At 42.4% G+C, this 13,587-nt stretch overlaps 2 gene segments (V, D, J or C); both read left to right on the top strand.

Moving 5' to 3' along the window:
* The window catches only part of LOC113899945, a 1,425,504-nt gene that overhangs the window by 669,479 nt on the left and 742,438 nt on the right, over nt 1-13,587 (top strand).
* LOC113899951 lies at nt 9,286-10,134 on the top strand. The segment is given in 2 exon segments: nt 9,286-9,524; nt 9,657-10,134. Coding segments are annotated over 2 exon segments (384 nt in total).

Genomic DNA, 13,587 nt, shown 5'->3' with positions numbered 1-13,587 from the left:
GTATTTTCCCGTATTTGTTGACAGATCAATGGGGAAGTGCTCTAAGACATGATCAATATTCACTGCCGCCTTCAAACTGATTTGGTTTCAGCCTTGCACACAGTTAATGAACTTTCAGCAAAGTTCCACATGTCAAGATAAAAGATAATGAAGAAATGGCATTTTTCACCTAAAAAAATGTACTGCTATTGGATAACTTTTGAGATACAAAATCTCTGTGTAAGTTAAGGAGAGATTTTTTTCCTGTTATTGTTTTAAGAGTATATAAACACTTTTTCAATATATCTGAAATGATTGATTGATTAATTAATTTTCCCTGAGATGATGAGATCACTGGCAAAGTGGATAATCTCATCCTGTACCCAGTTTGAAGGCAGACTGCCATTGGAGTGGAGTGAGTTTTCACGTGCTCCAAGAAACTAGGAGAAAGTATCAACCCCTCCCAAAGCAGGAACATCTCCCCACTCCTCTGCTCGTGAGCAGGAATGTGGAGCCACTTGGGTAAGTGCTCTGCATCTCTGCTACAATTGGGCCCATTGCACAGAGTTTACCCTCTGCATCTCTGCAGGCTGAACTCTTGTCTACAAATTCGGGACCAGACTTTCTGTAAGGACAGTGGGGGACACAGAAGGAGAAAAGAGACATATGTTTTATTTCTGGGTAGTCTAGGAGATGTGGCATAAACACTGAATCATTGTCATTTTAAAATTTATAGGCATAACTATAAAAATGCAGAATTTAATACTTATAATGGTTTTAATATTCCTGGAGGATGTAGTCCCCATCCTTATTTAACAGGAGGTATGTCTCAACACCCACCTGAAGGTAAACCCAGATTTCCTCCAAACAAACTAGAGTCCTGCACACTGGGTGTTGGACACCTGAACACTGGGGCTTCGACAATCAGGGCATAGGAAGGGAGAGGGAGATGAAAAAACAAAACGAAATCTGAACAGTGAAAGGAAAGTATCCAAGCAGGTTTTATTCCCCTGGATGTAACTGTGTCAGCTTCTGGTCTGATCCCACATTCCACATCTCTGGGTCCAGGCTAGTAGGAGTACAGACGGTGCAGAGGATTTTTTTTTTTAACCTGCTCCTCAGTCAACTGAAAGCAGTTTGAGATAGGAATCATGTCTGGTTTTGGTTTCCACATTGTAGGCAACTCTGTAAGTTTCCAGAATGAATGCTGGATCCTAGGGATTCCTGAACATGCACAAAAAGTTTAAGAGAACCTCGGTGATCCGCTGAGCCAGAGTTCCTGCTAGCATGATAACTTGACTCAAGACCTTAATTTTAGGGGGAACTTTGGTCCAGGGGATAGGACTCTGTGCTCCCAATGTCAGGGGCCTGAGTTTGATCCTTGATCAGGGAACTAGATCTCACAAGCCGAAATTAAGACCCGCACAGTCAAAAATAAAAACAAAACAGAACAGCTCAGCAAACAGTCGTGCATTAAAAAAATACCCTAATTTTAGAAAAACAGGTCAGTTTGACTGTTGAGAAATTTTATGTCCATTAATAGGTATCATTTGAAGATTGGTCTTGTGTTCAACTAATTTGGTCATTGCCATTTAGAAACATTTATTTTTAATTGGAAGATAACTGGAAAGCTAGACGTAAAAGGATGACACTAGAACCCTTTCCAACACCGAACACAAAATAAACGCAAAATCGATTAATGACTTAAATGAAGGCCAGAATCCATAGAACTCTTAGAGGAAACATAGGCATACACTCTTTGACATACATCACAGCATGATCCTCTTTGACCCACCTCCTAGAGTATTGCAAATAAAAACAAAAATAAACAAAGCAGACTTAATTCAACTAAAAGTCACAGCATTGTACCTGGGTTGACAGCACTGCCCTGAGAGCCCGTTTAAGGCAACCTCCAAGCTGTCTGTAGCCGCAGCATTGCCTGCCTTAGAATGGTTTATGTCAGCAAAGAACAATTTTTTGACTTCTTACCATAATACAGTCTTACTTTGCATAAGGTAAACCCAACCCTAGAGAAAACACCTATGAAATGACCGCTTAAACCTTCTTCTGGGTTCAATTCACTAGCGCAAGTATTTTGCACAGGAAACCAGACCAGTGGGCTGACAGAAACTGAGCAAACAGTTCTTTCCATAGAGATTCCTGAATCCCTAATAAAACAAACAAACAGAAGACAGATGAACACCATGTACACATGCCTCTGGAATGAAGAGTGCCCGGCTAACGTATTAAGCATCTAAACTTGACATTCTAAAAAATACTTAGTCGAGTTAAAACAACTATGTGACAAGAGGTAAAAAGACGTTTCAAAAACCAGGTTACCTAAGTAAGGTCACCTGTCCCTCATGAGGTTAAAGGCGTAAGGTTGCTGTCATCCAAGGATGGTCTACCTCATCCCCCACTCTCCCCCCTCCAACCTCTGCCTTGTGCTTATCTCTCTCTCTCTCTCTTTTTGTCAACATTCATCCTCTCTGGTACAGAGGTCCACAATTTTTAGGTATTTCAGGATTTCCATTCTCCTATCCTGTCTCAATCTCACAATGAGACAGCTGCATTATTTTTGGTAAATCCCTCATGCACTGGTGCCTGGAAGCTGCCTCCATGAAGTAAGCTGGGCAATGTTAGTGGTCATCTCATCTGTTTTCCTTATCTCTGTGCTACCTGATGTTCAAAGTCCAAAAATAGTTTTCAAATTGGAGATCAACTCTACCGTTATCAGTGAAAAAGAAGTCACATATTTTACTTTTATTGTGTTTTACAAATATGTCATTCCATGATAAATCAGGATAATAACCTTATCATTTACAAATTATTTGACACCTGCCTTACAAAAAATTTTCTCCATGACATGTTGACAGAGTCAACATGAATATAACTACTTCAGAGAAGTGACTTGAGGAGAGGAGGAAACACTTTCCATACAGAGGGATCCTTCTCTGTCCCATGGGAATCTTGGAGGCATATGCAAGGAAGAAACCTCTGACTATTCCATCTAGAAATTGTAACTGGGGTTTCTTGCGAAGCTAAAGATACCTGTACCATGCAAAAAAAATTGAAGGAATAATAGAATATTTCCCTCAGCACGCTTATGTTTAGGACTCTCTTCTTAGGGTCCTGTCCCCTTCTCCTGTAGGTACCCCACAAGCTATTATCAGGAGGAATAGGTCAGACTGCACTGTGGTGCAACTTTCACGATCACCACCAGAGGGCGGGGCTTCCTTCAGATGCGGTTGCTCATTGTATTCGGGAGCTGGTTTCACTTGCCTGCTTTGTAACCACAAGACAGAATATTGCTGCAGAACAGAAAGGGGCTCTCAGTTTCTGAGCGAGGAGCTTCTGTAACATCCAGCTGGAGACTAGATTTGTTAGACTGGTGTATTCCAGGGAACAAGGATCGTTTTCTTTTGCAAACATGCATTCTGCCACTCACTCAGTTCTTCTGATCATCTTAATATTCAGTAAGTAATATTTTATTCTAAATGTTAATTTTTTTTCACTTTCTTATAACTATAGGTAAGTTTTATTTTTCTTCTCTGACTGAAAGCTCTCCTCCTGTACATTTCTATGATAATAAAGTGATTCTCTTCCAGGAGGGACCAATGGTGACTCAGTGAACCAGACAGAAGGCCCAGTGACTGTCCCAGAGGGGGCTCCTATGACCCTGAACTGCACTTACCAGATCATGTATTCAGATCCCTATCTTTTCTGGTATGTCCAGCATCTCAACAAAGCTCCTCAAGTCCTCCTGAAGGGCTCAAGGACAGACCAGAAGCCAAAGAGTGAAGGTTTTCAGGCCACTCTTGATAGGAGTGACAGCTCCTTCCACCTGCAGAAACGGGCAGTGCAAGCATCAGACTCGGCTGTGTGCTACTGTGCTCTGAGTGACACAGTGAGAAAGGGCTGCGGGGGAGCTGAACACAAACCCAGAGTGCAGATGGGGCTCTGGCTGTGGGCAGCCCTGGAAGGGGTGTTGTTTCTCTCTCCAGTGGGCTATGCTAGAGGTATTGTCAAAGCGCTTCCATGTCTGTTCCTCAGAGCCAAGGACCTAGGAATTCTTGGGTTGCCCTACAGAGAAGAATCTGGAGTGGGACAGAGCACAAAGGAACCTAAGAGCTTTTCTCCAGAAATGCCTGTTTTCAGCCCATCAACATCCCCCCAGATAGAATCCCTTAAAGTGAAATTAACTCTTCAATGACAATTCAGATTATATATGCTGAAATATTTTACAATGTGTTAATGAAAATTCCAGGGCACATTGTTGATGGATGACTGTGTGACCTAGAAGCTAGTCTCTGGTTTTTAAAATTCAGGCCATGATTGTGTATCCTGTTGAGTTTCACCTGCAGACACTCCATCTTCAGTGACTGGAGCTTTATTCTCTCTTTCCTTGACTTTTCCATCCCTTCTGGTTGCTCCAGAAATGCTGCTGCTTAAGTAAGTTTCAGGAGGAGACCTTCTGAGAAGATATTCCTCTGTCAAGGGCCCTGTGGATCAGAGCAGCCCACTCTGTAAATATCGCAGGTGTTGTGTGTATTGTTTGTATTCAATGGGTACAGGGTATTCTCTTTGCTAGTAACCTCATCTCAGAGAAATGAATGCCAAAGAATGTTCAAATTACCATACAATTGCACTCATTTCACATGCTAGCAAGATTATGCTCAAAATCCTTCAAGCTATACTTCAGCAGTACGTGAACCAAGAACTTCAGATGTACAAGCCGAGTTTAGAAAAGGCAGAGGAACCAGAGATCAAATTACCAACACCGGCTGGATCACAGAAAAAAGCAAGGGAATAAAAAAAAAATTTACTTTTGTTTCATTGACTATGCTAAAGCCTTTGACTGTGTGGATCACAACAAACGGTGGAGAATTCTTAAAGAGATGGGAATACCCAAGAAACCTGTATGCAGGACAAGAAGCACGAGTTAGTACTGGACATGGAAAAATGGACTGGTTCAAATTTGGAAAAAGAGTACTTCAAGGCTGTATATTGTCACCCTGCTTATTTAACTTATATGCAGAGTTCAGTTCAGTCGCTCAGTCGTGTCCGACTCTTTGCGACCCCATGAATCGCAGCACGCCAGGCCTCCCTGTCCATCACCAACTCCCGGAGTTCACTCAGACTCACATCCATCGAGTCAGTGATGCCATCCAGCCATCTTATCCTCTGTCGTCCCCTTATCCTCCTGCCCCAATCCCTCTCAGCATCAGAGTCTTTTCCAATGAGTCTACTCTTCACATGAGGTGGCCAAAGTACTGGAGTTTCAGCTTTAGCATCATTCCTTCCAAAGAAATCCCAGGGTTTATCTCCTTCAGAATGGACTGGTTGGATCTCCTTGCACCATGCGAAATGCTGGGCTGGATGATTCACAAGCTGGAATCAAGTTTGCCAGGAGAAATATTAACAATCTCAGATATGCAGATGGTACCACTCTAATGGCAGAAAGCGAAGAGAAACTGAAGAGCCTCTTGATGAGGGTGAAAGGGGAGAATGAAAAAGCTGGATTAAAACTCAAAATTCAAAAAACAGATTGTGGCATCTGGTCCCATCACTTTATGGCAAATAGATGGGGAAAAAGTGGAAACAATGACAGATTTTATTTGCTTGGGTTCCAGAGTCACTGCAGATGGTGATTGCAGCCATGAAATTAAAAGATGCTTGATCCTTTGAAGAAAAGATGTGACAAACCTAGACAGTGTATTAAAAAGCAGAGACATTACTTTACATACAAAGGTCCCCGTAGTCAGAGCTATGGTTTACCCAGTAATCATGTATGGATGTGAGAGTTGGACCATAAAGAAGGTTAAGCGGCAATCTTGAATCTGGAATTCTGATGCAGTTACCACCAGTGGAATAAAACCTGCTAGAATACTGAAAATGAAGCTCCAATTCTTTGGCCACCTGATTGCGAAGAACCAATTCACTGCAGAAGACACTGATGATGGGAAAGATGGAGGGCAAGAGCAGAAGAAGGTGACAGAGGATAAGATGCTTGGATGGCATCACTGACTCAATGGACATGAGTTTGAGCAAACTCTGAGAGATAGTGAAGGACAGTGAAGCATGATGTGCTGCAGTTCCTGGTGTCGTAAAGTGTCAGACGTGATCTAGGGACTGAACAACAGCAAAAGCAGGGAAAATTAATTCATTGTATTTCAGACACGTGGGAGAAGTATTTATGTACTCTTACAATAAGCTATCTTGGCAGTGGAGTGGGCTTTTCACCTGCTCAAGAGACTAGGAGAAATTACCACCCACTCACCAAGCAGGAACATCTCCACACTCCTCTGCTCATGAGCAGGAATGTGGAGCCACTTTGGTCACTCTCTGTGTCTCTGCTACAATCGTGCCCATTGCACAGAGAGTCCCCTCATCTTTTCAGGCTGAACTCCTGTCTGCAACTTCTGAGAGCAGACTTTCTGGAAGGACAGTGGTGGGCACAGCAGGTGGGAAGATATGAATGTTCACTGCTGGGCAGTCTGTGAGATGTGGCCAGGATACTAATCATTGTCATTTCATAATTTATAGGCACGTGTGTATTGTGTCTGGTGCTCAGTTGTTAAGTGGCAACCGGCTCTTTGCAATCCTGTGGACTGTAGCCTGCCAGGCTCTTCTGTCCGTGGAATTTTCCAGGCAAGAATACTGGAGTGGGTTGCTGTTTTCTCCTCCAGGGGATCTTCCTGACCCAGGGATCAAACCCTCATCTCCTCAATTGGCAGGCAGATTCTTTACTGCTGAGCTACTGGGGAAACCCAATTTATAGACACAACTACTTAAATGCAGAGTTTAATAGTTATAGTAGTTTTATGGTCTTGGCAGATATAGTCACCATCATCACTTAGGGTGAATCTGGACACCCACCTGAAGGTAAGCACTGTCTTCCTCCCTGACATCCTAGAGTCCTGCACACTGGGTGCTGGCCACCTGAGCACTGGGGCCTCAACAGCTTAATAAAGAGGCCACAGAAATGGGGAGGGACATGAAGGAACAAAAATAAATCTTAACGGTGGGGAAATAAAGTATTCTAGCAGGTTTTATTCCCATGGTGGTAACTGCATCAGCTCTCTACTTCCAGTCTGATCCCTCATTTTACATATTGGGGTCCAGGCTAGTGGGAGTAAAGACAGGGCATAGGATATATATATATATATATATATAAAGTCATAAGTTACTCAGTCGTGTCCAACTCTTTGTCACCCCATGGACTGGAACCTACCAGGCTCCTCCTTCCATGGGATTTTTCAGGCAAGGGTACTGGAGTGGGTTGCCATTTCCTTCTCCAGGAGATCTTCCCAACCCAGGGATTGAACCCAGGTCTCCCGCGTTGTAGGCAGACGCTTTACCATCTGAGCCACCAGTGAAGTAGTGAAGAAGTATATATATATATACATATATATACCCACGTGCTCCTCAATCAAATGAAAGCAATTTGAGACAGGAATTGTATCTGATTTTGGTTTCCACATTGCAGACAACCCTGTAAATTTCCAGAATGAATTCTGGAAGCTAGGGATTTCTGAAAATGCACAAGAGTTTAAGAGAATCTAGGTGGTCTGATGAGCCAGAGAGTCCAGCCAGCATGATAACTTCAACTCAAGATTCTAATTTTAGGGGGAGGGTTGGTTCAGTGAGTAGGACTCTGCATTCACATTGCAGCAGGCCCAGGTTCAATCCCTCGTCAGGGAACTAGATCCCATAAGCCTAAACTAAGACCTGGTGCAGACAAAAAACAAACAAAAAGAACAGCTCAGCAAACAGATGTGCATTAAAAACGATCCCGGTTTTGGTAAGAACTAACAAAATTCATTTTAACTAGTGAGAAAATCTCTGTAGGTGAAAAAGGCACATTTGAAGAAGACTGTTCTTGAGTTCAGCTGTCTTAGTCACAGCCATTGTCACTGGATTGACAATGCTGCCCTGAGAGCCCATGTAGGCAACCTCACAGCTGTCTGCAGCCACACGTTCCCATGCCTTAAAATGGTTTATGTCAGCAAAGAACAATGGCAACAATTCTTACCATAATATAGTCAGACTTTGCATAAAATAAACCCTATCCTAGAGAAAAGAACAAGCTATGAAATGACCCCATTAAATCTTCTGCTGGGTTCGCTTCACTGGCACAAATAATTGCCCAAGAAACTATGCAAACAGGCTGACAGACACTGAGCCAACAGTTCTTTCCATTGAGATCCCTGAATCCCTAAGAAAACAAACAAACAAACAGAAGACAGATCGATGCCACACACAAGCCTCAGGAATGAAGAGTGCCTGGCTAATATACTAACCATCTAAACCTGACATTCTAAAAAAAAATACTTAGTTGAATTAAAGCAAGAATGTGACAAGAGGTAAAAAGACGCTTCAAGAACCAGGTTACCTAAGTAAGGTCACCTGTCTCTCATGAGACTAAATGGGTAAGGTTGCTGTCATCCAAGGATGGTCCAACTACCCCCCCCCCCACTCCACTCCCCCCACCCCCAAGTCCTGCCTTGCACTTAACTCTCTCTCTTTCTTGGTCAACATTCCTCCTCTCTGGTACAGAGGTCCACAATTTTTAGGTATTTCAGGATCTCCGTCCTCCTATCCTGTCTCAATCTCACAATGAGACAGCTGCATTATTTTTGGTAAATCCCTCATGCACTGGTGCCTGGAAGCTGCCTCCATGAAGTAAGCTGGACAATGTTAGTGGTCATCTCATCTGTTTCCTTATCTCTGTGCTACCTGATGTTCAAGGTCCAAAAATAGTTTTCCAATTGGAAGATCAACTCTACCGTTATCAGTGAAAAAGAAGTCACATATTTTATTTTTGTTATGTTTTACAAATATGTCATTCCATGATAAATCAGGATAATAACCTTATCACTTAACTGCACATTATTTGACAGCTGCCTTACAAAAAATTTTCTCCATGACATGTTGACAGAGTCAACATGAATATAAATACTTCAGAGAAATGACTTTGGTTGAGGAGGAAGCAAGCACTTTCCATACAGAGGGAATCCTTCTCTGTCCCATGGGAATCGGAGACACATGCAAGGAAGAAACCTCTGACTATTCCATCTAGAAATTGTAACTGGGGTTTCTTGCGAAGCTAGAGATACCTGTATCATGCAAAAAATTATGGAAGGAATAATAGAATATTTCCCTCAGCACGCTTATGTTTAGGACTCTCTTCTTAGGGTCCTGTCCCATTCTCCTGTAGGTACCCCACAAGCTATTATCAGGAGGAATAGGTCAGACTGCACTGTGGTGCAATTTTCACGATCACCACCAGAGGGCGGGGCTTCCTTCAGATGCGGTTGCTCATTGTATTCAGGAGCTGGTTTCACTTGCCTGCTTTGTAACCACAAGACAGAATATTGCTGCAGAACAGAAAAGGGCTCTCAGTTTCTGAGCGAGGAGCTTCTGTAACATCCAGCTGGAGACTAGATTTGTTAGACTGGTGTATTCCAGGGAACAAAGATCGTTTTCTTTTGCGAACATGCATTCTTCCACTCACTCAGTTCTTCTGATCATCTTAATATTCAGTAAGTAACATTTTATCTTAAATGTTAATTATTTTTCACTTTCTTATAATTGTGGGCAAGTTTTATTTTTCTTCTCTGACTGAAAACTCCTCTCTTGTACATTTCTACAATAACAAAGTGATTTTCTTGTAGGAGGGACCAATGGTGACTCAGTGAACCAGACAGAAGGCCCAGTGACTGTCTCAGAGGGGGCTCTCCTGACCTTGAACTGCATTTACCAGACTGCTGATTCAGCTCCCTTTCTCTTCTGGTACATCCAGCATATCAACAAAGCTCCTCAATTCCTCCTAAAGGGCTCAATGTCAGACCAGAACCCAAAGAGTAAAGGTTTTCAGGCCACTCTTGTTAAGCGTGACAGCTCCTTCCACCTGCAGAAACGGGCAGTGCAAGCGTCAGACTCGGCTGTGTACTACTGTGCTCTGAGTGACACAGTGAGAGAGGGCTGTGGGGGAGCTGAACACAAACCCTGAGTGCAGATGGGGCTCTGGCTGCGGGCAGCCCTGCAGGGGGGTTGCTGTTTCTGTCTTAGGTGTGTTATGCTAGCTGTGTTGTTGTTTATGTACTAAGTCATGTCTGACTCTTTTGTGACCCTATGACTGTAGTGGGCTCTTCTGTCCATGGGATTTCCCAGGCAAGAAGACTGGAGTGGGTTGCCATTTCTTTCTCCTGGGAATTATCCCAACCCAGGAATGGTACCCACATCTCCTGTTTGGCAGGCAGATTCTTTACCACTGAGCCACCTGGGAAGCCCCTTTTTTTATGCCAGAGACATTTTCAAAGTACTTCCAGCTCTGAAGCTCAGTGCCAAGAACCCTGCAATTCTTGGATTGGTCTACAGAGAGGACTCTGGGAGGAATAGTGAAAAGAGGAATCTAAAAGGCCTTCTCCAGAAATGCCTGTTTTGAGCCCAGTCACATTTCTCCAGATGGCACAGAATTCCTGGAAGTGACATTAACTCTGTTCAATGACAGTTCAGTTGATAGATGCTGAAATATGTCACAACCTGTTGATGAAAACTCCCAGGGCACCTCGTTCATGGATGAATGTATGACCTTGGAGCTACTGTCTAATTTTTATAATTCAGACCAAAATTTTGTGTCTTGCTGAGTTTCACCTGCAGACACTCCAGCTTTAGCGACTGGGACCTTTACACTCTCTTCCACTGACTTTTCCAGCTCTTATGGTTTGTTGCTCAAAAACTGCTGCTGCTGTGAGTTCCATGAAGATGGTTTCCTCAGAAGATATCCCTTCCGTCAAGGGCCCTGTGGGTCAGAGCAGACTAGTCAGTGAACATTTTGTGCATGAGGTGTCTTGCTTCTATGTTGGTGACACAGCTCCACCCTCATCTTGTCATCATGGCAGCTCTTTACAGAATGCTAGGTCGTGATCCCGATTCTGGTCTCTGTGCTGTGAGAAATTCTGGACATAAACATGACCACATAACCTGACATATTATCTTTATCACTGTATTGAGGCCTCTGATCCTTTTGACATGTGTCAAATCCAGTGACCAAGGAAACACTCTGTCCATTAGTGAAAAGAGGGCACATGGACTTTTGTTGACCCATATTTTAAATTCTTGACATATTCACAATGTTCCCACAGCAGAGGAGCAGAAAACAAAGAAATGAGTGGCTCTCACTGAAACTTGCAATGAACGAAACTCTCTGAGAGAAATTCGTCCTGGCATTCTGGAGGTCTCTGAAGCTCACCTGTCCTTTATCCCTCTTGTATGATTCTGTGGGACTAACAGGTACAGATGAAGGTTTTGCAGAGCATGATCCTTCTTTGATTTCAGAGGCTCTCCTAAAGAAAAAAAAAATGAAATTGCAGAATCAAGTTTCTTGGGCCTAGGACACTAAGGGATCCTGAAATACAAGCTGAATTTGCTTCATGGTAAAGTGATTTCACTTTCACTTTTCACTTTCATGCATTGGAGAAGGAAAAGGCAACCCACTCCAGTGTTCTTGCCTGGAGAATCCCAGGGACAGGGGAGCCTTGTGGGCTGCTGTCTGTGGGGTTGCACAGAGTCAGACATGACTGAAGCGGTTTAGCAGCAGCAGCAGCAAACCCTCTTCATAAATTTTACCCTCCTCTTTAAGATCAAAGCATTATAACCATCTTATTTTGTCCTGATATTGGCAGGTTAGAACCCCCAGGACTCTTTCTGTCCCAGCACTTGATCTGTAATTAATATGATCATTTTCAGCTCTATCACTTTTTAAATAACAGCTTTATAAAGATAATTCACATATCATCAACTTCACGCTTTTAACTGTACAACTGAGTGGTTTTTAGCATGTTCACAGAGTTGTGAAGTCATCAGTACTATGGGATTCCAGAACACCACCCCAGGAAGAAACTTTGTACCCATTAGCAGTCACTCCCGTTACTGTTTCCCCCAGAAACTGGCATCCACCCCTCTGTTCTCTGTCTCTATGGATTTGACGGTTCTGGGCGTTTCCTAGAGATAGAATCAGATCGCATCTGACTGTTAGTACCATCTTCTTTCACCCAGCGGAATCTCTCCATGGCGTGTCTCCGTATCAGTTCTTCACTACTCCTTGTGGTCACTTAATAGGCTGCTCTGTGATACCACCTGTTCTCCTTATCCATTCTTCACTTGAAGAATGATTGTTTTGTTTTGGAAACATTTTGGTTATTTCCACTTTTTAGCTCTTATAAATAATGCTGTTATGAGCACTCATGTGCAGGAGCTCTATTGCTCTAAATGAATGTACTTTCAGCTAGAGGTTTCACTTTTTGTGTTTTCATATTTGTTTCATTCCATTTTGCTTTATTTGGTATCAACATTTCCTTATGGCTGTAAAATGAGTAAGTACAAGAGAAAATGCTCTTTAAAATTATGATTTAATGCTTACATGGGATATAATCATTCCAAGCTATACCTGCATTCATTCAGGAACACTTTTTGAGCACATACTCATATATGTCAGTCACATGAATAAGTGTTGAGAACATAGTATACATGACCAAGTCTCCTGCTTTAGGACTGTATTGCTTTAAGACACCACAGGTGTCTTAAAACAATGTTTCTTTCACAAATCACTTTATTCACTCACTGAGCTCTGTTTGTCCCCAATATGTGACATTGACAGATTTATGGGCAATGGGCTAAGCATTTTAAATCCCTCTCCACCTCTTCAGGTAGATACTAGGAAACTTCCAATTTACAAATGACAAAATTGAGGTGTAGAGATGTTTGGTAACTTAATCAAGGTTACATAACCAGTTAGGACCAGAACTTGGGTAGGATGTCCATCATTCTGAGGCATGACTAATATTCATAAAAGCTAATTGATAGAACCATCATGAAATCTGCTTTTTTGTTGTTGTTAAACACCATTGCCTTCTTAGAATTTTATGATTTTTGAAATTTTCATTTGATGAAAAATAAGTTAATGCAGTAATGAAAACTGTAGTTTACTCAATGGGCAATCACAGGAGTCTGTATATATTCCTGAACACTGAAGCCAAAAAATTGTAGTCATCATCTTTTATGTCTTTGAACATAAAGTTGCTCAGATTCTCTGTGATTGAATAATCTGCTTATTCAGGGCTTATAGCTGAGCCTCAGTAGCCATATTAAAGAGGATATACATTACAGGTCTTTGCCATGACAATGAGGAATATTTTTCAAATAAAAAAAAAACCCTTCGTGTGGCAAATATATCTCCTCATTGGGACTGTTCTGCTATGATGTATATCTTATTAAAGCAAATCCTTTTTTTTAGACAATTAGTAAATATGGGTCTGGGCTTCCCCGGGGGCTCAGTGGTAAAGAATCCACTTGCCAATACAGAAGATCTTCTTCAGGATGAGTAAGATCCCTGGGTTGAGCAGATCCCCTGGAGAAGGATATAGCAACCCACCCCAGTATTCTTGTCTGGGAAATCCCATGGACAGAGGAGCCTGGTGGGTTACAGTTCATGGGGTTGCAAAGAGTCGGGCTCAACTTAGTGACTAAACAGCAACAAATACAGGTATGATGAGGAAGTTTCATTGATTTTTCTAAGCACATTAGTAATTTGTGCCAAAGCAG

The sequence above is a fragment of the Bos indicus x Bos taurus genome, chromosome 10 (assembly GCF_003369695.1).
Source record: "Bos indicus x Bos taurus breed Angus x Brahman F1 hybrid chromosome 10, Bos_hybrid_MaternalHap_v2.0, whole genome shotgun sequence".
NCBI classification, from domain to species: domain Eukaryota; kingdom Metazoa; phylum Chordata; class Mammalia; order Artiodactyla; family Bovidae; genus Bos; species Bos indicus x Bos taurus.
Note: the sequence above shows the minus strand (reverse complement) of the source record. Positions and strands in the feature narration are given on the sequence as shown.